Below are 24971 nucleotides of genomic sequence, written 5' to 3' on the forward strand. Positions count from 1 at the left end.
ATTTAATCATAGCAGATTTTACCATTTCATCCTGAGTATTCCATTTCAACAGCAAGTTATACATTTTTGACAAGACCTTAGTTTTGGGTTCTAACAATTCCGTTTCCAATTTTGATTTTTCCACCTGGAAGCCAATTTTCTTATCCAATTTATATGCCTCCATTATCTGATAATAATGAAGCCAGTCTCGCATTTGTTTTTTAATTTCTCAAAACTCTGCAATTTCAATTTATCTCCCTCTTGTTCCAAAATTTCCCAATATTTCGGCCATTTGGCCTCCATATTGAGCTTTTTCACAGCCTTCGCTTCCATCGGTGACAACCACCTTGGGGTTTTATTTTCAAGTAGGTCTTTATATCTTATCCAGACATTAAACAATGTTTTCCTGACAATATGATTTTTAAATGCTTTGTGCACTTTGACCTTTTCATACCACAAATATGCATGCCATCCGAATGCATTGTTGAAACCTTCCAAATCCAAAATGTCTGTGTTTTCAAGAAGCAGCCATTCTTTCAAGCAGCAGAAAGCTGCTGATTCATAGTAAAGTTTAAGGTCTGGCAGGGCAAAACCACCTCTTTCCTTTGCATCCATTAGTATTTTAAATTTTATTCTTGGTTTCTTGCCCTGCCAGACAAATCTAGATATATCTTTCTGCCACTTCTTGAAACAATCCATCTTGTCAATAATTTGCAATGTTTGAAACAAAAACAACATTCTAGGCAATACATTCATTTTTATCACAGCAATACGGCTTAACAGTGAAAGCTTCAAATTAGACCAGATTTCTAAATCTTTCTTCACCTCCGTCCAACAATTTTCATAGTTGTCTTTAAATAGATTCCCATTTTTAGCTGTCATATTAATCCCCAGATATTTCACTTTCTTAACCACTGTCAAACCTGTCTCATTCTGAAACCTCTCTCTCTCATTTACTGTTAATTTTTTTCCCAAAACCTTTGTTTTTAATTTATTCAGTTTAAATCCTGCAACCTGACCAAATTCTTGAATCAGTTCTAAAACTATTTTTGTACTAGATTCTGGCTCCTGTAAAGTCAAAACTAGGTCATCCGCAAATGCTCTTAATTTATATTGTTTGGCTCCGACCTGTATCCCTTTAACCAATTGGTCCCTTCTAATCATGTTCAAAAGGACCTCCAGGACCGATATAAATAGCAATGGGGAGATTGGGCAACCTTGTCGTGTTCCTTTTTCTATCCTAAACTCCTCTGTCATAACATTATTGACAATTAATTTGGCCTTTTGTTCAGAATAAATTGCACCTATACAGTTTTCAAACTCTTGTCCCACCCCCATCCCCTGGAGATTCTTCTTCATAAAACTCCAAGAAATATTGTCAAAGGCTTTCTCCGCGTCCACAAAGATCAAAACTGCCTTAGTGTTAATTTTCTCTTGTACCAATTCCAAAATATCAGTTATATTTCTCACATTGTCAGATAGATGTCTACCCGGGAGAAAGCCTGCTTGGTCTTTATGAATCTCCTCTACTAGAACTTTCTTTAATCTTCTGGCCAAAATGTCTGCAAAAATTTTGTAATCCACATTTAACAATGATATAGGGCAGTAGTTCTTAAGTTGTGTCTTTTCAATCTCTGCTTTTTGGTATAAGTGTGATATATGCTTCCTTCCACGACTCTGGTGCCCTTCTCCCTTCCAATATTTAATTACAGACTTCCTTCAAAGGTTGTATCAACCATTCTTTCAGTGATTTGTAATATCTAGAAGTCAGTCCATCCGGCCCTGGAGATTTACCCAATTGCATGTTCAGAACAAGCAGAAAGCCCACCACTTGTCCTCTTGAGTCGTGCCCGTCCTGGCTGATCTGAGCATGTCCAGACGAGGTGCAGGCCCCCCTGGGTGACATCATCAAATTGTCCCTTGGCACTGGGACATTCCCAGGGGAATTGAAGGAGGCAGTGGTGCATCCACTCTTAAAGAAAACATCATTAGATCTATTCAATTCCCGCCCAGTTTCGAATCTTCTGTTCCTGGGCAAGGTGATTGAGAGAGCGGTTGCTGAACAGCTTGTTGGATTTCTGGATGAAATATCGGCTTTAGATCCATTCCAGTCTGGCTTTTGCTCTGGTCATGGGACCAAGATGGCTCTGGTTGCCCTAACTGATGATCTATGTAGGCAGCTGGACCGAGGCGGGTCGTGGCTGTTGATTTTCTTAGATCCGTCAGCAGCCTTCAACATGGTTGCTCGCAAACTTCTGGACCGCTGCCTCGCCGATGTGGGGATTCAGGGCACAGTCCTTCAGTGGCTGCGCTCGTTCCTTTCTGGACAGAGGGTGCTGCTGGGGGGGTGAGCTGTCGTTGTGCTACTCCTTGGTGTACCACAGGGCACAATTCTCTCCCCAATGCTTTTTAACATCTTTATGCGCCCCCTCACCCAGCTTGTCCAGAGCTTTGGCTTGGGTCATCAGTATGTGATGACACCCTATTTGTTGATGGATGGCCACCCCATCCCACTCTACCTGTTGATTAGACACCATCCCACTTTCAGTACTGTTTGTACCTGCAAAAGTTTTGAGGCGGAAAGACTCCAATGTTTCCAGTCAGTGTAAATCAGGTCATTATAATATAACAGATATTGTAAGTCAAAACCACAAAACTGCCAAAGAAAATCAATGCAGAACATTAAATGACTACAGGAAGTGTTACATCATAAGCAAGATAAGGCACAAAAGAAAGAAATTTTATTGCAAAGAGGAAGGATCAATCCAGCCATCACTGACCCTGTTTTTGCAGAGCTGTATTTGTTAACACCAGTTGTAGCCATGTATTGAATAAAAGGATAGCAATCAATATTAAAACTGTCTTGTATTTGTCCATCCCTGATAGGGTTACCAGGTATGGGGCATCCCAGACCCTGAGATTCCAGGGCACTAACCTGGGACCCAGGAGCAGCTACCTGGGGATATCACAGGAGGGGTGCCCAGTGATGTCAGGAAGCATCACACGTTGCTTTTCTATTGAATTTATATCCCACTTTTTCTCCAGCAAGCTCAGTGTGGTTTTCTCCCACTCCTCCTGCATGGTTTTGTCCCAATAATAATAATAATTTTTATTTATACCCCACCCTCCCCAGCCAAGGCCGGGCTCAGGGCGGCTAACAAGCAATAATAAAAACAAGTTGAATGATTACAACTTAAAAACAAAATTAAAATACAACATTAAAATATTGAAACATTAATATATTAAAATGTAGCCTCATCGTAGGAGGAGAAAGGAAAAGGAAAAAAGAGACGGAGGGAATCAAACTGGCTCCAAGCCAAAGGCCAGGCGGAACAACTCTGTCTTACAGGCCCTGCGGAAAGAAATCAAGTCCTGCGGGGCCCTGGTATCATGAGGTAGAGCTGTTCCACCAGGCCGGAGCCAGAGTTGAGAAGGCCCTGGCTCTGGTTTAAGCCAGTCTAACTTCCTTAGGGCCCGGGACCACTAGGGTGTTGCTATTTATGGACCTTTTTTAAAAAAAAAAAAATCTTTTTATTGAGTTTCTCTTAAGAAAGAGAAAAAAGAAAAAGATTTTTTAAAAAAACAAATCAACAGATTAATAAGCAATATCCGTACATAACACAGAAATGACATTCATTACCGTTTTTGTCCTTTTCCTTAAAACATTATATTTTTAAATATTTAAACCTTTTCCCTACACCTCCCTTCACCTCCTACCCTCTCGTTTTCGGGTTTCTTAATAAGAAGTTCTTTCTTTTTTCTGCAGCTATTAATTGTTACTGGTTTGCGCGTCGTAAGACTTATATCAAACCTGCTATAGTTTTTAAGTCTCTGTAGTTACCTTCAATATATACCATAAATTTGTTCCAATCATTAATAAACTTTGTATTTTTTTGGTTTCTAATTTTTTGTGTCATTTTTGCTGACTCAACATACTCATATAATTTTGCTTGCCAATCTCTTATCGTTGGGATATTTGGGCTTTTCCAATTTTGTGCAATTAATATTCTAGCAGCAGGCGTAGCATATTGGAAAAACGTCTTGTCTTCTTTTTTGATTTCGTCCCCAATTATTCCTAGTAAGAAGGCCTCTGGCTTTTTAGGGAAGGTGTATTTAAGTATTTTTTTTAACTCATTATAAATAAGTTCCCAAAATTTCTTCATTGTTTCACAGGTCCATCACATATGGTAGAAATTACCTTCTTTGATTTTACACTTCCAGCAAGCCTTGTTTCCTGTTTTGTATATTTTCCCTAGTTTTGCCGGTGTGATGTACATCATCTTTTCCAAATTTTCTCTAAGTAAAACACATGCCGTGAATTTCATTCCACTAGTCCATAAATTCAACTACTTATCATATTCTATATTATGTCCGAGGTCCATTGCCCATTTTGTCATGACCTCCTTAATTTCTTCATCTTTAGTATCCCAATCTAATAATATGTTATACATTTTAGATAATAACTTGGATTTGCCTTCAATTATTTCTATCTGGAATTTAGATTTTTTCTCATTTATCCCTACTTTTTTATCTTCCTTCCAAACTGCGTTTATTTGATGGAATTGCAGCCAGCCTGTTAACTTGTCTTTCAACTCCTCATATGTCCTCAATTTCCATCCACTCTCTGATCTTATCAGTAGGTCTTCATATGTCAGTCTTTCTCCTTCCATGTTTGCTTTTTTGGTTGTTAAAATATCAATTGGGGATAACCACCAGGGTGTTTTCCATTCCAAAAGTTTTTTATTTCTCTTCCAGACTTCATATAGTGGCCCTCAAATAATGTGGTTTGAAAAACCTTTATGTACCTTTTCTTTATCTAGCCATAGATAGGCATGCCAACCGAACCTGTTGTTGAAGCCTTCCAGGTCTAGCAGGTCCGTATCTTCCAATCTTATCCAATCTCTGATCCAACAGAGACAGGAGACCTCAAAATATAACTTCAGGTTAGGAACCGAGAAGCCCCCTCTTTTCCTTTCTCCTCCTTTTCCAGGAGTCCTGCCCCATGAGTTCTTCTGAGCATGAACAGAAAGCTGTCTTGGGACTATTGGACTCTTCCCAGGAAAGGGGGGGGGGTGAGAAGCCTTGCGTTCATCATGTCCAAGATGTTGCAACCGAATGAGATAAGATTCATTTCTCAGGCCTGCTATGAACAGAGCCTATTCATTAGCCTTTAAAAGTAACATTTTGCCTTTTGCCACAGCATCTTGTGAGAAAAGCAGAGAAGAGCAGAGAAAAGCTGTTTTTGGATTTTTAGAAGACAAAAGGAGTTTTGGACAGTTTTGAGGCCTGGTTGATTATTGAAGCCTGGGGTGATTTCAGACAGGATTTGGGTATCTTGTCCCTTCAAGAGTGTTGTTTAGCAGTCACTAAACAAAAGGGAAAAGCCCAATAATATCTTATTCCTACATCTTGCAGTTTGAGTATTATGTGGCAAAGTTCCCTTCATTTTATCAGTGTCCCAAAAAAACCCCCCAAAAAACACCATGATTGGATTATTGTAATGAATTGTTATTTCAAGCTTTCACAAAGCCTTTCAAATCTCATTTTTCTTTTTAAAACAGTGGAAGCTCATAACAATACCCTTTGGGGTGCTGTATCCTGCAGACTGGCTGGCAGTACTCTATGCATTCTTCTTCATAGGGGACAATTCCAGGCAGTGTATAACAGTTTTAAACCATTGGATTATCAATCCTGTAATATTATCTCTTTCTGCCTCCATTTTAATCCTGTGTATATTAACTCTTTAGTGACTATTTTCCACTTCTTCAAGCTTAGACTTACGGTAATGCATTTATTTTCCCGAAGCAGCCTCTTAATTTTTGCTTCAAACTTAAATCCACTGCTGCAGAAGCTGTTTCAGCAGTACCCTCCAGCTTTTCCATTATTGTGTTTACCTTTGCTTCCAGAGAAGCTATTAATTCCTTCTAGGCTTATATGATTCTGGCTTTTAAGGGAAATGCATTATCCTTCAAACTATTCCCTGAATGTGGCATCCAAGTATTTTGGTTTTACAGCTGTATTTTCTGCTATTTTAGGAGGCACAGCAGCCATTTTGTCTTCTTCTCCACTTGTTTATAGGGGCCTCACATGAAGCATTGAGCTAAGCTTCCCTGTTTGGAGTGAGTGAAATGCTGCTGTGGACATTTCCTTAGGCAGAGGGAAGAAGATTTATTTTTATTTTTATTTTAATAAATCCTGTGCAATCAAACAGATTTTAGTTAAAACTGGCACCCAGGGAACTGTTCTAAGTGGCCATTTTGGTTTCCGTTCAGCCACACCCATCGTTGCTGTTGCTGTTTATTTTTATTTTTATTTAAAAGCATTTCCTGCACCTGGAAGGGAGTGGGCAAATTCCTGGAGGTCTGGCAACCCTATTCCCTGAGCTTTCTAAAACACAGCCACTCAACATTTCAGAGAGTAATGCTTCAAACTCTTTTTTGTACTATGTACTGTATCTAAATAAATACCTGCCAGGGAGCATCACCTGTAGGTGATTTCTAACCCAGCAGCCTTAAGAGGAAAAACCAACAGGGCTTTATATAGTAAATCCTGGTTTTCGTTCCCAAATATATATTTTTAAAAGAGCTAAAGAAGGTGTTGATTTTAAACCCAGTCTCAGAAATGATCCATGTGTGTGTGTGACATAGCTGTCAACTGTCCCTTATTTGGCGGGAAACTCTCTTATCCCAGCGCCGAGTACCGCTGCTGTCCCTTATTGATGGATGTCCCTTAAATTTCCCAGGTTTCAAAGGAAGCAGCTCCTCTCCCTCCCTCCCCACAGGGAGGCTCCAACTGTGTTGCTTGGCTGCCCGGCCTGCCCCCCCCCCCACAGCCTCCTCTCACCAGCCTCGGCCCCCGGGAGCCCCTACCTGCCAGGACTGGCAGGAGCCTCGGGCCCTTCCGCCGCCATCCTCCTTGCAGCTGCCGAACTGGGCGTCTCTGCCTGGGGCCTCCCCTCTGCCCGCCGCTCCCGCTAGGCTGTACGGCGGTTGCGCCGCTGAAGGATAAGGATGAGATGGGCAGCCTGGCATGGCCTATGAATTGCTGAGGAGCCTTGAGAGGAGAGCGAGGACAACCATAGATAAAGCAGTTCAGAGAGAGGAGGAGGAGGAGGCGCGGGCAGGTGTTCCAAGGGCTAACCATAGAGGGGGAAAGTGGAGGAAGGAAGCGCTTCTCCCATAGATTTGTAGTGGTAGACTAGCATAGATGGTCTGATCCGCGGGTTTACTTTGGGCGCTATTCCCCCCCCTCCCGCCCCACCTGATGGAACTGAGAGCTGCAGATGGAGCACGAGAGAAAAGATACAGAACTGCAGCAGCATCTTCGTAGCTTGGACTTAGTTTTGCGCAAAAAGTGGTTGCTGCTTGTAGTTATTTAATTACAGTGTTTCATCAGCTCGTGTCTTGAGCAGCAACCTCTGGAAACGAAGGGCTAAAAACTGGCACTGCTCTCCCAAATTATCGGTTCCTTTTAACTACATATTTCAGCTGGTTGTCTAAAATCCCTTATTTTGGCTGCTGATCCCTTATTTTCGAGGCTGCTGGTCCCTTGTTTTCAAATCTGTAAGTTGACCTGTCCCTGGGACAGGTGAGGCTGCTGATCCCTGGGGGGGAATAATTTTTTCCCCTTTATTTCCCCCCGAAAAAAACTAGGTGTGCCTTATGGGACGGTGCGTCCTATAGGGCGAAAAATACGGTACTTTAACAATCAATCCCTCTTCCCAAGGAACTAGGTGTGCCTTATGGGACGGTGCGTCCTATAGGGCGAAAAATACGGTACTTTAACAATCAATTCCTCTTCCCAAGGAACTCTGGGTATTGTGGCTCTGTGAGGGAAATAGGGGGCTTCCTAACAACTCAGCAGCATACAACAAACTACACTTTTCAGAATTATTTGAGGGAAGACATCACTGTTTAAAGTGGTACAATGAGAATTTTTTAATGTGGCATTACTCACCAGTATGCAGCACTGACACCTCTTTTTTTTTTTCTGTCCATGGCAGCCATTTTGTGCTGCCACCAATTACACTTTTATCAATATATGAGTACCAGCCCTCACTCTTTTGCCAAATAAAAGCAGCACTGGGTATTATAGTGCTTTAAATGGATAGTGCTGATGGAGCTGCAGTGTAGATAATACCAAGCTAGGACTCTGCTAGGTAAAAGGGACCCCTGACCATTAGGTCCAGTCGTGACCGACTCTGGGGTTGCGGCGTTCATCTTGCTTTATTGGCCAAGGGAGCCAACGTACAGCTTCCAGGTCATGTGGCCAGCATGACTAAGCCGCTTCTGGCGAACCAGAGCAGCGCACGGAAACGCCGTTTACTTTCCCGCCGGAGCGGTACCTATTAATCTACTTGCACTTTGACGTGCTTTCGAACTGTTAGGTTGGCAGGAGCAGGAACCAAGCAACGGGAGCTCACCCCGTCACGGGGATTCGAACCGCCGACCTTCTGATCGGCAAGTCCTAGGCTCTGTGGTTTAACCCACAGCGCCACCCGAGTCCCTAGGACTCTGCTATACAGCTGCAAATATAACGTATGAAGTGTGTTTTAAGTGCGTTATACAAATGTGGCACTAGATGGCACTGATGAGCTAATGACAAATTCCATCTATGTTTTTAAAAGTTTTTGTCTAAAAAGCATTTTCACAGCGTTTTTTATATCTGTGTAGATTCGGCCTTGGAGACACCAATGGTCTGACTCGGAAGGCATGGATTCCCCCCATAAGAATCCTGGGAGCTGTACTTTGTTAAGGATGCTGAGAGTTTACCTGGGAAGAAGGCTTGACTGTTAAATCACTCTGAAAATCGTAGCTCTCTCCGTAGAGTGGGGGGGGGGGGTATCCTAGCAACTCTCAGTACCCTTAACAAACTACAATTCCCACGATTCTTTAAGCCATGGCTGCTTAAAGTAGTATGATACTGCTTTAAATGTAGAATGAGGATGTGGCCATATACAGCAGAATGATGTGTGGATGGTCCAGGATAAATCCATCACTAATGTGCTATTATTACATAATGCGGCAGAATGCAGCCTACAGAAAATAACACTAATCCGAAGGAGCCCTGGGACAGATTGAAATGGTCAGATTTGTCAATCCTTCTAGAGAACAAGTGAAAGAAAAATGAGAGGCAGATTCAGTTTGCCTTCTAATTAAAATTGGTAACTTTTGTTTATGAAGCTGTGTTACTTTTCTCTTCCTTCAGTATCTCAGAAGGGCTCCTTTACAATCAATAATATTTTCAAAGGGACCAATGCAGGTACCGTAAGTGTCTAGCAATATATTGATTAAACTTAAACACGATGGATTAAACATCAGATGATTCAGTGGAAAAAGGAGACAATCGATTCATTAAATTAAATATTGTTTAATTGGCAGACAAGTACAGTACTGGAAGTCATGGGAAGAACCCCCTCTTTACTATGAACAGTTTTGCCTGTTGTTGTTGTTTAGTCGTTCAGTCATGTCCGACTCTTCGTGACCCCATGGACCAGAGCACGCCAGGCACTCCTGTCTTCCACTGCCACCCGCAGTTTGGTCAGATTCATGTTTGTAGCTTCGAGAACACTGTCTAACCATCTCGTCCTCTGTCATCCCCTTCTCCTTGTGCCCTCCATCTTTCCCAACATCAGGGTCTTTTCCAGTGAGTCTTCTCTTCTCATGAGGTGGCCGAAGTATTGGAGCCTCAGCTTCACGATCTGTCCTTCCAGTGAGCACTCAGGGCTGATTTCCTTAAGAATGGATGCGTTTGATCTTCTTGCAGTCCATGGGACTCTCAAGAGTCTCCTCCAGCACCATAATTCAAAAGCGTCAATTCTTCGGCGATCAGCCTTCTTTATGGTCCAGCTCTCACTTCCATACATCACTACTGGGAAAACCATAGCTTTTACTATACGGACCTTAATTTTGGATCACAATAGCAATTATGGATTGTATCCAACATTAGTCCCACTTAAAGTGGAAGGTTTGAAATTAGCGAACATCACTAGCTAAGAAGTAAAGCTTAAAAGTTTATTTATTCATTGGATTTGTTCAGAAAAAGAAGAGCCATGCTGGATTAGGCCAGTGACCCATCTAGTCCAGCATCCTATTCTCCCAGTGGCCAACCAGGTGCCCATAATGGAAGCCCACATCCAAGACCACAAGCAGACAACTCCTTTGCTAGAACAGCTTCACTGGCTACCCATCTGCTTCTGGGCACAATTCAAAGTGCTGGTAATGACCTATAAAGCCTTACATGGCTTAGGTCCAGCCTATCTGAAGAACCACATTGCCTCATATGAACCTGCCTGACATTGAAATCTTTTGGGGAGGCACTTCTCTTGGTCCCACCAACCCCAATGGCAGGCTTAGTGGGGACCTGGAACAGGGCCTTCTCAGTGGCTACTCCCAGACTTTGGAACTCCCTCTCTGGATAAGCTAAACTGGCTCCCTGTTTGCTATCCTTCTGCTGGCAGATGAAGACTTGTTTCTTTTTTTTCCTTTTTTTTATTGATTTTCTACATTTATAACAAAAATGACATACAAAACACACAAGAAAGAAAAACACATTACAATACAAGAAAGCTAAACACAGGAAAAATTATTTCTTCAAATATCTAATTCTCATAACATTGATATCTGACTTCCTCGAAACCCCTCTAACTGAATTTCATTATATCACCTGTATATCAGTTCTCCAAATTCGTATTTCTAATAATATTAACTCCTATCATTTACTAACCTCTTCTCCTTTATTAATATTCTAATCCTTGCTATTTACTAACACATGTTCTTATTCTACCCCTAAGCCTATTCATTACTTCCAAGACTTTTCTAATTATCTTATATGACAATATTTAGCCAAATAATCTTTAAATTTCTTCTAATCTTCTTGTATCTCTTCTTTCTGGTCGTGGATTCTTCCAGTCAGGTCAGCCAGCTCCAAAAAGTCCAACTTTTTCTTCGGCCATTCTTCTATTGTTGGTATCTCTTGCAATTTCCAGTGTTTGGCTAGTAGCAGTCTAGATCAAGACTTGTTTCAACAGGGTTTTGGGAAACGACTGCTTTTAATTAAAGGGCTGGTGTCGTGCTGTTTTTATTGTAATTATCTGTATGATTCTAATAGAGCTCATATAGATATAGCTATGTTTTAATTCTCTTAATGTTTAATGGTTTCTAATGGGTTTCCTCCCGTTTTTAGCTGTTCATATTTTATCTGTAAGCCACCTTGTGTCCCTGTCATTGGGAAAGGCAGGATATAAATAAATATGTGATCATCATCATCACCATCCCACTACCTGTCTGGCTATCTGCCTAACAGTGCAATCCTATGCTTGTCTATTAAATACTGCTGAGTTCAATGTCTCTCAGGTTGATGGATATAAACAGGATCACATTGCAATCTTTTGGGATGAGGGGAGTGGGGTTGGGAAAAAATATTATACTAGCTCCAATTGGCTAATGACCCTCTGATGGCAAATGTCTGAGAGGCAGGATTGCAGAAGGAGGGGAACCGAGGCAGGTGATGATCTCACCGAAGAATGAGGAGTGGAATGTCAAAGATGACAGAATTAAGCAGGTCTTGTTTCCAGGGAAACGGCTCCCAAAAAGCATGGGAGGGAGGCAGGAGGATGTCGGGGGGGGGGGGGAGAGGGAGATGGTGAGAAAGAGAAATTCAATTAGGCAAAAGCACAGAGTGCAAAATAAGATGGTAAAATGGAGGCATGGTCACAGTGTGCTCTGGCTACTCTATCAGTAAGAACCAGAATTCAAGACCCACACCCTGCCCCAAGTAAAATAACCACTGGAGCCCCCCACCATGTGATATCAATGCTCAGCTGGGTGACTGGGCCTGGCCACCTTTTATCTTTCCCAGAATGCCTGGATTACAGGCATTGTGGAAAAGTTTTATTTATTTTACTTTTTAAAAAAGGAATTCATCCCCTGGTGTGTGTGATTTTTTTTAAAAAAAATCTCTCTGTCTATGAAAAAACCCCCACTGAAAATGCAAAATGTATGATCAAAACGTTGGAAACATTGGAACGTTTGCAAAGTGCAAAGCCTTACTGAAAGAAAACCGTTTTAACCAGGCGCCTGAAAGCCAGTACGGCATTGTGATTAGAATGTCGTACTAGGACCTGAGGAATACTATGGTTCAGATTCCCCCACTTGGCCATGAAGGTTTAACTGGGTGCAACTTTGCAGGCCCATCACTGCCTCAGCCTAACCTACCCCACAAGGTTATTGTGATTAATTGAAGAGGGAGAAATATATATGGCCTATATATATATATATATATATGCTTTCGTAGATTTTCACGGGTACAGGAATGCAGGTTTTGGTGTCCTCGGGTGTCTTCCCGTGTAACACCCCAACTTTTACACGGGAAGACACCCGAGGACACCAAAACCTGCATATATATATATATATATATATATATATATATATTTGCAGCCAGCACCTCTCTTTCTAGAAAAATAGCATTGAGTAAAACAATATTTGGAATGCATAGATAGATAGATAGATAGATAGATAGATAGATAGATAGATAGTATTTGGATAATAATACCATATATATACATATATACTAGGTGTGTGTGTACAATGAATGAATAGATACATAAATAAATACATACATATAGCCAGAGCCTTCCCCACTGGTGAAATTAGGCTTGAACAATAAACTAACAGAGTGGCTCAGTCCAGCTGCCTGGTGCCTGTTCAGAGGACTGTGTTGGATGCAGGGGGAGGCATAGGAAGGCCCTGCTAGGCCTCCGAGGCCCTCGCAACTGTGTGAGGATGCCAGGTGACAGCTTCAAATGGAACCATGATCCCAGTAAGCCACAACTCAGTACTGTGAGCATGAGCATAGCCAAGGGAGAGGCGGGGGGACGGGACAGGGAGGGGCACCTGCCCCCCCAAATCAATAAAAATACATAAACGTACATAGCTAACTGAGGTTCTGCCCCCCCCGCCACAAAAGGCCTGCCCCATGCAAAAAAAATATTACTGGCTACGCCCATAACCATCAGGTATGTGAGCCAGTGTGGCGTAGTGGTTGGAGGAGTGTTTGACTAGGACTTTGGAGACCAGGGTTCAAATCCCACCTCAGCCATGTGACTTTGGACCCAGCGCTGCCTGTTCTGGGGATTAAATGAGGAGGGGGAGAACTATGTGCACCTCCTTCAGCTCTTTGTAGAAAAAAAAGTTGGGATATAAATGCAATCAATAAAAGCAAAATAAAGAGTATTGACGCTCACAGAAATCACTGCCCTTAAGCCCAAAGAATGGCGTGTGAGGCTGTGACCAATATGTTAGGACTTTGGCTGGGACAAGATCTGAGTTCAAATTCCCTGCATATGCTGCCCTTGGGCTGAAAATGATTCCCAGTCACAGGGCAGGAGTGCCAGCTTGGCCCTGTGAGGGGCTGTGGGTGCCATGCAGCGTGCATGGTCCTGGCACTGAAATTTGTGGGTGGGGAATTTTGTGGGTGCTCAGGCACCGAGGGCCCCAGGGAGTTGGTACCTATGTCACAGGGTTAAAATATTGAACCCTGCAGTGTAGATTGCGAAACAAAAGAGACAGGAATAGCCTTGCAGCATCTTTGCCAGCAGATGGCGGACTATCCCTTGCAGAAGTCCATTGATGTTTGAGTTGTTTCTTTGCTGGCAGACCAACCTCACATGGGGTGGGAATATGTTAATGTATGCTAGCACAAGCTCATTCAGGCTAAAGAGCAACAACACTGCATGCACTTACGGACCCAGAATCGCTTGTCTACTTGCAAGTAGTGTATGAGGGTTCATAGGAGCCAACTCCTAGGACCAGAGGAGTCTTCAACACCCCCCAAAATATTTGAGTGACCCAGGCCCCACAGTTATTGAAAGTTCCTATTCAAATTGTGTGTGTGTGTGTGTGTGTGTGTGTGTGTGTGTCAGGGATTACCTGGGCCCCTCCAATATTTTATTCAAATTGGCACCCCTGTTAAGGATTCAAATGCCCACTTAGTGACCTTGGCCCAGCCTCTCAGTGTAGCCTACCTCACAGGGTTGGCGTGAACCATGTACACCACCTTGGGTTGGAGTGAACAATGTACACCACCTTGCAGAAAAAGATGGGATACATGGGCAATAAAATAAATAAGGTGGGTGGGAATAGATACTGACACCCACATCAATGAAAGCATGATAAGGTGGTGGTGGGGTTTTGAGCTGCAGCCCACACATACAGTGGCCTAGTCTTGTGTGGTGGTCTAACCCCCCCACCACCACCACCACGATTGCTGGCACCGGCTGAATCACACTTGTCGCCATCCTCGACTCTTGAAACCCCAAATGCTCTTTTATGGAAAAAAAAAATAATATAGGCAGACTTCGCGTTACCAGAGCAACCCTCTCCACCATCGCCACCACCGCTGCTCTGCCCTCTTCACTGCTGGCATGAAATTGATCAAGCAAGGCTGGTTCCAGGAGCTTCTGTTCACCTCCGCAGCATCCCCGGGGGCACCTGAAAATGTTCAGGCTTCGGTGTGAATGGAGATCAAGCGTTTGGGGGCGGGCATTGCTTTATATGCCGTAGCCTTGCAGGGCGCTGGGGGGCCGTTAATTGGAAGGGCCCTGCTGGGTCTTCTGTTCCTGTTAAGAGCACATGTTGCAGGCCTGGGGACTGAGCCTACAGTGGAAATATCCCATGCAGAGGACCTGGACAAAAAAAACGTGTTCCACCTGTGGTGTAGTTGTTAAGGTAATGGTTCCTAAACCATTTTGTGCTACCACTTTCTTGGTTCCATAAACTCATCCCAAGTGCCCCTTACCCTACCGCATAAAAAGTATTAATCAGAATACTGATTTGCATGAACATAGGAAGCTGCCTTATACTGAGTCAGACTTTGGTCCATCTTGTTCAATGTTGTCTACACTGACTGGCAGCAGCTCTCCAGGCATTCTCCCAGCTCTGTACAAATTTAATAAACAACAAAACAACAACAACAACAACAGATAGGAGTGCCTGGCGTGCTCTGGCCCATGGGGTCACGAAGAGTCGGACACGACTAAATGACTAAACAACAACAATAATAATACCTGGAGACACCACTAGGGATTGATCCTGAGACCTTCTGCATGCAAAGCAGATTCTGTACCACTGAGCTACAACCCTTCCTCTAAAGATAAAGTAAGATTCTAGTGAGTCCTTACAGTTCTGCATTAAAGGCCGAATTAAATAAGAAGCTGCCATCTACTGAGTCTTCGGTATTGTTTACACTGACTGGCAGCAGGTTGTCTGGGTTTGGGGCAGGGAACCTCTCCCAGACCTATATGGAGATGCTTCTGCATGCAGGACAGATACTCAGACACTGATCTATGGCCCTTCTAAGGAAGATAATAACAAAATAAAATTTGAAACAGTAACAATTTATTCACAAACTGATTACAATTATTCAGTTTAATTACTTAAACAAAACTGATGAAATTGATCCTTTTCCTTTAGGCTGTTAAAACATCATATATATATATATATATATATATATATATATATGCCTTGTGCCCATCTATATTTTGAAAAACAACAAAAACAAAAGAAAATTTCTGTATTTGCCTACATTGGTGCATCTTTATAAAAATCCAATCAGGCACTCTGCACATGTTGAGAATAATTTTAGCCCTCAGATTATTAAAAAAAAAACCCTTCCTTTGTTCCATTGTTGTTTGGCTGTTCTGTCCATGCTCAGAATCCTTTAGATCCCTACAAAACAACCCCTTTAATTTTCTCCCTGTAGGCCTGCCTGCAGCCAGTCTGGGTGCAGTCAACCACCAAGTGAACTAGAGATGCCTCCTTATTAGGCAACCTTTATCTAGGTTAAATAGATTCGCCTTCGAGGAGGGGAAAGCACTCTGCACGCGCTCAGGGGCCTTGCGGTTTACTGTGTTTTGGAAACGCGAGGTGGCGTTTGCTAGCTTGGAAAAAATATGTGGGAGACGGGAAGCAGAGTAAAGCGAAGAGGCGATCTTTTAAAAGCCTGCTGGCGGCTGTTTGAGTCATTTCAGTCCCCCCCCCTCCCCTTCGCACGCTCACTACCCCCGCCCTTTGCAAATTGTTGCAAGCTGCGCGCAACGTTCAGAGCGCTGTCTCTCTCTGTCTCCAGACTCCCCAAAAGCAGATCCATTTTTTCCCTTCCTCTTCCTGCTTTCTCTTCACCCATGGACCTCTTTTTGCAGGAGAGCGACCAGGAGGGAAGCAGCGAGGCGCTCCTCTCCCCAAGCAGCGCGGGGAGACAACAATAGGAAATTGAAGAGGCCGGGGGAGGCGGAGGGAAGCGAAATTGACTAGCAACGAGACTGTGCTGTTGGCGAAGAGAAAAATAATAATTCCTCCTTTGCTGGACGCAAAAAGCGGCTGCCGTGTATAAGAGAGTTTTATGGAGCCGCCGGCTGGGAATCGCCCTAGTTCCGCCCGGAGAAGGAGATCAGGAAGACGGGATTATTATGGGCTTGCCAAGAAGACGCTGAGCTGCTCCCGGGTGGTGTTGGCAGGGGTTGGAGCATCGCCAGGCTCGCTGGAGACCTGCTGCCGCGGCCGCCTTTCTTAACTGGGCTAAGCCAGGCAGCAAGGACTCTTGACAAGGCGTAAAAGAGGGAGAGCTGGATTTATAACCGCATGGCAAGCGACCAGTGAGTGACCCGGCGATCAGGGCAAGCGACCCTGAGTGGATTCCTCTCCAGCGCCTTTTCTCCACAAACAGCCTTTGGGAACGATGAGCGGGAGATGATGATGTTGGATAGCCAGGTAAAGGACGCGCGCTTTTGCAAAGGCTAGAAAATAATAATCGTGATGGTAGAGGTGGAAGGGGACCCAAAGGGGGCATCTAGTCCGACCCCCTGGTAATGCTTTGCAGCGCAAGCGAAAGAGCAGCCACCCCCCACAAATGGGAATAATAGGCAGGTCTTCGCCCCCGAGAGTTTGCGATCTGGGGTTTGCCAGCAGGTGGAAAACGGACAGGTGGCTTATTTAGTCAGAACTGCTTCTTGTTGTTGTTGAAATGAAACTGCCTTAGTACTGTCTACACTGACTGGCAGCAGATCTCCAAGGGGTCTCTACCTGGAGGGGCTGGGGATTGAGCTCTACTTCTCTGCTATGACTTTCCCCCCTAAAAATGAATTAAGAAACTATTAAGAATGGCTCAGAATTAAAGGCTGAGATAAATAGGAATATAGCAAGGTGTCTTATACTAAATCAGCACAATCCATGCTGCCTAACACCAGCTCTCTGTGATTTCAGGCAGCAGTTATCGCCCAGCCTTACCCGGTGACACCAGGGATTGAACCCAGAGCCTTCTGCATGCAGACCAAGTGTTCTACCACTAAGCTTTGGCATTCCCCCCTAAAAAAGGAAGTAAGATTCCAGTCCTCATGATTCTGAATTTAAGGAAGGGCTGGGGAGCTGACTTCTGCTGAAGTCAGTCCATTGGCCCCTCTTGCTAAGTACTGCGTACACTGACTGGCAGCTGCTCTCCAGGTTTCAGACAGGGACTCTCCCCCAGCCCTACCTGTAGACGCCACTGGGGATTGAACCTGGGCCCCTCTGCCACTAAACTACGGCCCTTCCTCAGCTTATGCTGTGTGTGGCATCTGATAACATAACATAAATTAAAATGCTTTGGTCTCTGCCCCACAGTGCTTCAGTCTACAGTCGTCCAGGATATACAGAAGCGGATTGAATCCTTTTATGAGGAAGACCTTATCTGTCACCTCCCTGCCTTATGTTTGAGCTTCTTGGAAAGGGAGGAGCTAAGGTGGACCTTTGGCCTGATCCAGCACAAAAGCCCTTGTATTCTTACAGTAGGATTAGAGAGGAGAAAGACAGGCTTACTGGTGGCTATATGAGCTGTGACAGCAAAATAGAACCTCCATTTTCAGGAGCAGTTTGACTTTTAGTACAAACCAAGGGTTAGGTGATTATGAAAGGCTATTCCTCCAAGTCCTTGGTCTTGAGCTTTGTGATGCTTCTGACTGGCTGGTCTCAGAGAGTCCCCCCCCCCTCCCCCGCTGTAATCCAGGAAGGCAATTTTTGAGTTGACTGTGGGTTGGGGGCGGGGTGGAGACCAGATGAAACTGAAAAAAGATGTACATGAGCAAATGCAATTTCAGGAAACGAATATATATACACAAGGGCTTCCACTTGGGAAGTGGTGAAGATCACATGAATTAGAAGGGGAGGCTATCTCTGAGCATGTGTCAAGTGCTTCCCACTAACACAGCCTTTGCCAACCCTCCAGAAGTTTAGAACTGGAATTCTAAGCAGCCCTAGCCAGCACATTGGTAGTTGTAGTGCAAAACTTCTAGAGGGTGCCTGGTTGGCAAAGAAGGTGGCATCCCTTCCCCCAAGTGTTCTTAGGATTTAAAGCCCATTTAAAGCACATTACTTCCCCTCAATAATCCTGGGAACTGTAGTTCTTTAAGGCTGCTGGGAATTGTGCCACTGCAAGGGGGTAAAAGCTACAGTTCCCAGGATTCTTGGTGTGTGTGTGTGTGATGTGTTTTAAAACATACTATGTTTGTTGCAACCTGCTTTTCAACAGGCCACACCAGTGGTTGAATAGCTTCCTTGCATGTAGATTAAATCCTTGGCATCTCCAGGTAGGGCAGTGAGAGATCCCTACCTGAATCCCTGAGTCAGTGTAGATAGTACTGAGCTAGATGGACCTGTGGTCTGTCTCAGCAGAAGGCATATTCTTCTGTTCCTAGGCACCAGCTCCAGGACTTGTGGATTAATAATGCTGATGATATAATTATAGAATGCCTCTGAGCATGTGCTGTAGGCCTTCCCACACCAGATGTACTCATCTAAATTTGGGACTGGGCTTCCAGCCAGCTCTGAAGCCCTGGCACTTCTAGCTCTCCCCCACCCCTTCCAGTTAGCCCACAAAAAACATTTTGCGTAATGGGGCTGTTGATGCTTTTGTGGGTTTGCCAAATTATCACCTTCACCTCTGCCGAGAGGACGTGCTCTTAGCTGCATTACGCCATCCCTGCTTTGCTAGGGGGTGAGGGATTTCAACCTCAAGAATTTCATTTAATTCCCACCATGAGAGGGAACCAGGAGTTGCCTAGAAAGAAGAAGGTTACTTTCAGGAAACCTGTCTAACATGGTTTGAGATCCCTGTCATCCCTTCTCATGAATCCTTGCAGAGTTTGGAGGATGCTGGGGAAGTCACTTTTGTGGAGTGGGAAATTTGTGTCCCACCATGATTCTCAGCGACATAGGAAAATAATATTCAATAATTTGGCCAGTTCAGGAGTATCCCAGAGCCTGAGATTTGAAATGTGAGATCTGGGGCGGCCCCGATGATGTCATGGGGGGAGGCCTCCTAGTGATGTCACAGTGGCAGGCTTTGGAGATGGAGGTTAATTGGGAGAGGAGAGCAGAGGAGAGGCACCCCAGTGTGTCCCTTCTATAATTTGCAGTCAGCTCCTGCTGGGCTGAAGCTTGCAAGTTGTATGCACTGTCGTCATCATCATTTTTATTGTCATTATTACTATTATTAAAGGCCACCTCGCATACCTGGAGATTCATGCCAATCAGTTGCCGCCTGGAGATGGCCAGGCAAACCGGGAGACTTTGTGTCAGACCTGGAGGTCTGACAACCCTAGTATGAAAGAATATTAACTTGTCTCCTACAGTTGGTCTCAGCAACCAGTGAGCAGTAATGGTTTGTGCCTGTTTGGCCTAGTGGGGCAGAAGGCAGCGAGCCCAAGAAGTAGATGGGGCCAGTAATGAGTGGAGACAGGGCCAATGGCAAGTGGAGGCAGAGCCAACTACGCAATTATGTTTTTTTCCCCTATCCTCCTCACTAATGAGTTCTGCAAGAGCAACTAAGAAGGAGGAGGAAGCTGGCAGTCTGTGCCACTTGCTGGACTGGTTGTAAGAAAGCAAGCCCATGCCAGGAGGGCAGTCAGTCGGGTACACTTGCCCTGGACCTCAGAGGACTAAGCTGGCTGGGGCCCCCACCAGGGACTGGCGAATTTTTTGCTTGAGTTTATAACTTTATTCTAACAAGACTCCCACCTTGGGCCTCAGACAAGTTCTGCACAAGACTGAGAGAGGATGTTTGGCTGAGGGCAGACTGAAGTTCATAGGGCAGTGCCCATTTCCAAGCAGCCTCCACTGTTTGGCACAGCACCGGTACTGGAAATTCTCTCCCTCTTGCATATGTGTGTTACTCAATGCTTGCTCTGCACAAGCTCAGGTGCCCCCTCTGTTCAATTCCAGGACAGTGTCATAGCTGGAGGACAAGCGTCTTTGGGATTTTTTACTCTCGTTTTAAGCCTTACGTGACTTAAGTAGCCAAAGGACCCAACACATTTTCCCAGCTGGCTGCTGGAAAAACCCCAATTAGAGCATGAAAGCAATATTCCTACCCAGATATCTGTCCCCACCAATGGTGCCATCAGGGAAGGATTTTGGGGTCCAGGGTCCAGAACTCCATTTGGCAATGGAGATTCCACTTGGCGAAGGGCTGGTTTTTTCATATTTTGAAGCACAGAATACACATTACCATCTAAATAGCACCCCCTTCCATAATACCATTAAGTCCAGAACCGAAGACAAGAAGAAGACGGCCACCAACTTGGATAGCTTTAAAATAGGATTAGACAAATTTGCAGAGGATGTGGCTAGCAATACTTTGAATTGCCAGTTTCTGGAAATGGCAGAAGGGGAAGAGTTGCTGTTGCATCCCAGTTCTGCTTGTGGCCTTCCTTTTGGGGCGCCTGGTTGGCCACTGTGAGAACGTGATGCTGGACTAGATAGGCCACTGGCCTGATCCTTCTTATGATCCCACAGGTGCCCAGTATTTGGTATGTTAGAGAGAGACTGCAGCTGTACCTGGAGGTTCCATTTAGTTATCGATTCTGTTTCAAGAGAAAGGGGGAGCCATACTTGCTTTGATTTAAAGCCATACCGTGGAAATGAATTGGAAATGTTATATATTCCCTCCCCTTCCTTTTACCTTCCTTTATGGGTATCTCCTCTGTCTAAGAGGAGTATATTTAAAATAACCTTGGCAGGCTTATCAAGAAATATATCTCTTTCACATCCTGCCACTTATGAAAACATCTGGCAGTGGGCATGAGAGTCTGCTGTCTTTTGCTCTGGTGGATGGTCTAAGGAAGTGTTTGTTACAAAACCTTCACTTTATAGAAGTACCAGAGTCTAGCCACAAGTTATCAACAGCCCTTATTCTGAAGGAAAGCTTGCCTTCGATGCAGATATGGTTGCCACAGGTGGGTCCAGACATTTAACTGTTGAACTGCTGCTATGCTGCAGAAGCAGATGGTGTTCTGATTTATATGATCTGCTGTTGCACAGTAATGCGGTTGTGTAGGTGGTTGTATGTGTGAAGAATCAGTTTCATTCTTTGTGTTTAAGTCTTGTGGTTTGACTACAAGTCATGAGATCTAAATGCACTTGATTTTGTGGAAGTGTGGAGTGTTCAAGAAGGCTGGGGTTATGTCAGGTTTAAGGGACTGTGTGTCATGCAGAAGTGGGAGAAAGTCCTGATAGCCAACACAGAGACACAAGTCTCAGAATGTGGTACAGTATTGGAATTCAGAGAACCTCAGCTTTCATTTGCAGGGAATCAAGTTTCTAGTTCTCATTTTATTTAGGATGCTGCCCTCTTCTGAGTCAGACCATTGGTGCACGTAGCTCAGTATTTTCTACGACTCCATGTTTTTCATACCTGGAGATGCCCTTGGGGGTTTAACCTCGGACCCTCTGCATGCACAGCACTTCCCCAAATTAATTTATCTGTCAATTATAGTTCCCAAACCCCCTCCCTTTCTCAGCTTTCTCTTTTAGGTCTGTAAAATGGTCCTAGAATATTTTAAAGTACTGTATTTTTCGCCCTATAGGACGCACCGTCCCATAAGGCGCACCTAGTTTTTTTGGGGGGAAATAAAGGGAAAAAATTATTTCCCCCCCAGGCGCGGGGTTGGGGAAGCCCGAGTTTCCCCCGACCCCAGCCCCCAAACAGGCAGCTCTCTGCAAGCTGTGGGAGCCCAGCGCTGGCTCCCGCTGCTTGCTGAGAGGTCCGCGAAGCCTGGACGCGCTGAGCTCAGCACGCACAGGCTTCAGCATGCAGGCAACTCTCCGCAAGCAGCGGGAGCGCTCCTGCTGCTTGCGGAGAAGTGCGTGAAGCCTGCATTCGCCCCATAGGACGCACACACATTTCCCCTTCATTTTTGGAGGGGAAAAAGTGTGTCCTATAGGGTGAAAAATACGGTAATCAGATATTCATTTATGTCCATGTTTTTTGAAAAATAGCTTTAATATCTGTTAAAATCAGCCATATTCTACCTTTCCTCCAAGGAGTTCATGGCATACAGGCTTCTCTCTTTATCCCTGCACAACAACCCTGTAAGGTACCGTATGTTAGGCCTGGAGAGAGTGACTGGCTTAAGGCCACCCAGTGAGCTTCGTGGATGAGAAGGGATTTGAACCTCACTCTTCCAGGTTCTTCACCTCTGCTAAGAAATGCTTGTGCTGATAATAATAATAATAATAATAATAATAATAATAATAATAATTTATTATTTATACCCCACCCATCCGTCTGGGTTTCCTCAGCCACTCTGGGCTGCTCCCAACAGATTAAAAACAGAATAAAACATCAAACATTAAAAACTTCCCTAAACAGGGCTGCCTTCAGATGTCTTCTAAAAGTTAAATAGTTGTTTATTTCCTTGACATCTGATGGGAGGGCATTCCACAGGGTGGGCGCCACTACCGAGAAGGCCCTCTTCCTGGTTCCCTGTAAGCTCACATCTCACAGTGAGGGAACCACCAGAAGGTCCTTTACACTGGACCTCAGTGTCCAGGCTGAACGATGCGGGTGGAGACGTTCCTTCAGGTATACTGGGCCAAGGCTGTTTAGGGCTTTCAAAGTCAGCACCAACACCTTAAATTGTGCTTGAAAACGTACTGGGAGCCAATGTAGGTCTTTTAGGACTGGTGTTATATGGTCTTGGCGGCCACTCCCAGTCACCAGTCTAGCTGCTGCATTCTGGATTAGTTGTACAGTGGTACCTCATGTTAAGTACTTAATTCGTTCCAGTGCTCCGTTCTTAACCTGAAACTGTTCTTAACCTGAAGCACCACTTTAGCTAATGGGGCCTCCTGCTGTTGCCGCGCCGCTGGAGCACGATTTCTGTTCTCATCCTGAAGCAAAGTTCTTAACCTGAGGTAATATTTCTGGGTTAGCGGAGTCTGTAACCTGAAGCGTCTGTAACCTGAAGCGTATGTAACCCAAGGTACCACTGTAGTTTCCGGGTCACCTTCAAAGGTAGCTAGGGCTATGTCTGCTTAATTTTTTATTACGCATACAAGCCTTAAATAAAGAAAATCATCCACTTTAACCTGATCAGCACCACCCTCCCTGATCAAGGATTACGTCCCAATCAGCAATGAAATATGAGTTTCATTAAATGATTTTTTCTCCTTGGGGCAGGCTGCACCTGCCAAAATCCAGTCATGCAACAAGTGTGCAAAAGAGACCTTCCTCTCTGGCCATGCACAGTATGTATGTGTGCACTTTGTGTTGAATGCTTCGGACAATCCGTTCCCTTTGAGAGAAAGCGCTGGAGATTCTCTTGGAACAACTCCCAGGAATTATTCTGAGCCAGGAGTGGATAACTTTTGTAGGTTTACGGATGTTGCTGGACTCCAGCTCGCATCAGCCCCAGCCAGCATGGTCAACAGCCAGGGATGATGGGAGTTGGAGTCTAAAGATCACTAGAAGAACACAAGTTCCCCAGCCCTGATCTGCGAAACAGCCTACAAGAGATGGAGGAATGTCTCTTATTTAAAAGAGGTGTTCCCTCATAGGAGAGAGAGGGGACAATGCCTCTCCTTAGATTAGAGCTGGGGAATCTGTGCCCCTCTATATAGTGTGGGACTCCAACTCCCATCAGTCCCCATCAGCATGGCCAACAGTCAGGGGACAATAGGAGTTGCAGTCCAGCAACATCTGGAGGCCTCCTCTAAGTCAGTGGTCTTCCACTATAGATCTCCCGCTGTTGTTGAACTGAAACCCGCATCACCCCTGGCTATTGGCTAAGCTGGGTCTGGAGGATGAGATTTGTAATTCAACAACAGAGGGGGAAGAACACTGCTCCAAGCAGAGGTCTTTGCTGCATTTCTGCCAGCCAGAAGGGGGAGCCTTCTGCTTTGTTTATATTAGGTTGTCCCTCCCTTCTCTTCTCACCAGGTTAAAGCAGTGAAGAGTCTTACGCCACTTCAGTAACTAACACATTGACTGTGTGGTGTAAGCTGTTTTGTGTTACAATGATTTTGTATTCTTGTGTTCCCTCTCAAAACACTTCAGAATTCCAGGCAAGACTAGGCCTCTCACAGCTTACGGCTGAAGCCAAAGCAGAATTTCCCACCCCGACATTTTCAATTTGGCAAAATGTCACTGTTCTGATTTTGACATGGGCTGGCCTTGGTTGCTTTATGTTGCCTAATTCTCCTCTCAACCAAGGCTTCACACCCTGTGTTTCCACAAGAGTGGGGATGAGTTATTAAGGGAGGGGGGGAGAAATCGAATTCAGTCCTCATTTAAAGGCAGTGCAACCTGATTTGTGCTTTCTGAATTGACACGAGAACCAAAACTCAGCCACCTTTCGATATTCACACATATATGAATTTTACAGTGCCAGTCTCCAACCAAAGAGTGTTTACAAGAATGCATATATTGAGGAGAAGTGACCATAAAAATGAATCTTTTAATGAAAATTGCATACGAATGTGCATTCTGTATGGGGAAATGGCTGCAAAAAAGTGTTATTGAGTCAAAGCTACATCCAAACATAGGTCTCTCTCTCTCTCTCTCTCTCTCTCTCTCTCTCTCTCTCTCTCTGTGTGTGTGTGTGTGTGTGTTAGGAGAAATTTGCACTAAAATGCTAATAAATTTCATGAGGATTTGGCCCTTTAAGCACTACGTCTACCTCTAGT

At 44.4% G+C, this 24971-nt stretch overlaps 1 protein-coding gene across 2 annotated transcripts in view; it reads left to right on the plus strand.

Annotated features, from left to right (window-relative positions):
- Positions 1 to 16046: 16046 nt before the first annotated feature.
- Positions 16047 to 24971, plus strand: part of RALGDS (ral guanine nucleotide dissociation stimulator) — a 92805-nt gene continuing 83880 nt past the window's right edge. For both annotated transcript variants that reach the window (XM_083423541.1, XM_083423542.1), the window contains exon 1: positions 16047 to 16745. In XM_083423541.1, coding sequence (XP_083279667.1) covers positions 16725 to 16745 — 21 coding nt within the window. In that variant the 5' untranslated portion in view covers positions 16047 to 16724. The remainder of the gene's footprint in view (positions 16746 to 24971) is intronic.

The sequence above is a fragment of the Podarcis tiliguerta genome (genome assembly GCF_965153285.1).
Source record: "Podarcis tiliguerta genome assembly, chromosome: Z".
NCBI classification, from domain to species: domain Eukaryota; kingdom Metazoa; phylum Chordata; class Lepidosauria; order Squamata; family Lacertidae; genus Podarcis; species Podarcis tiliguerta.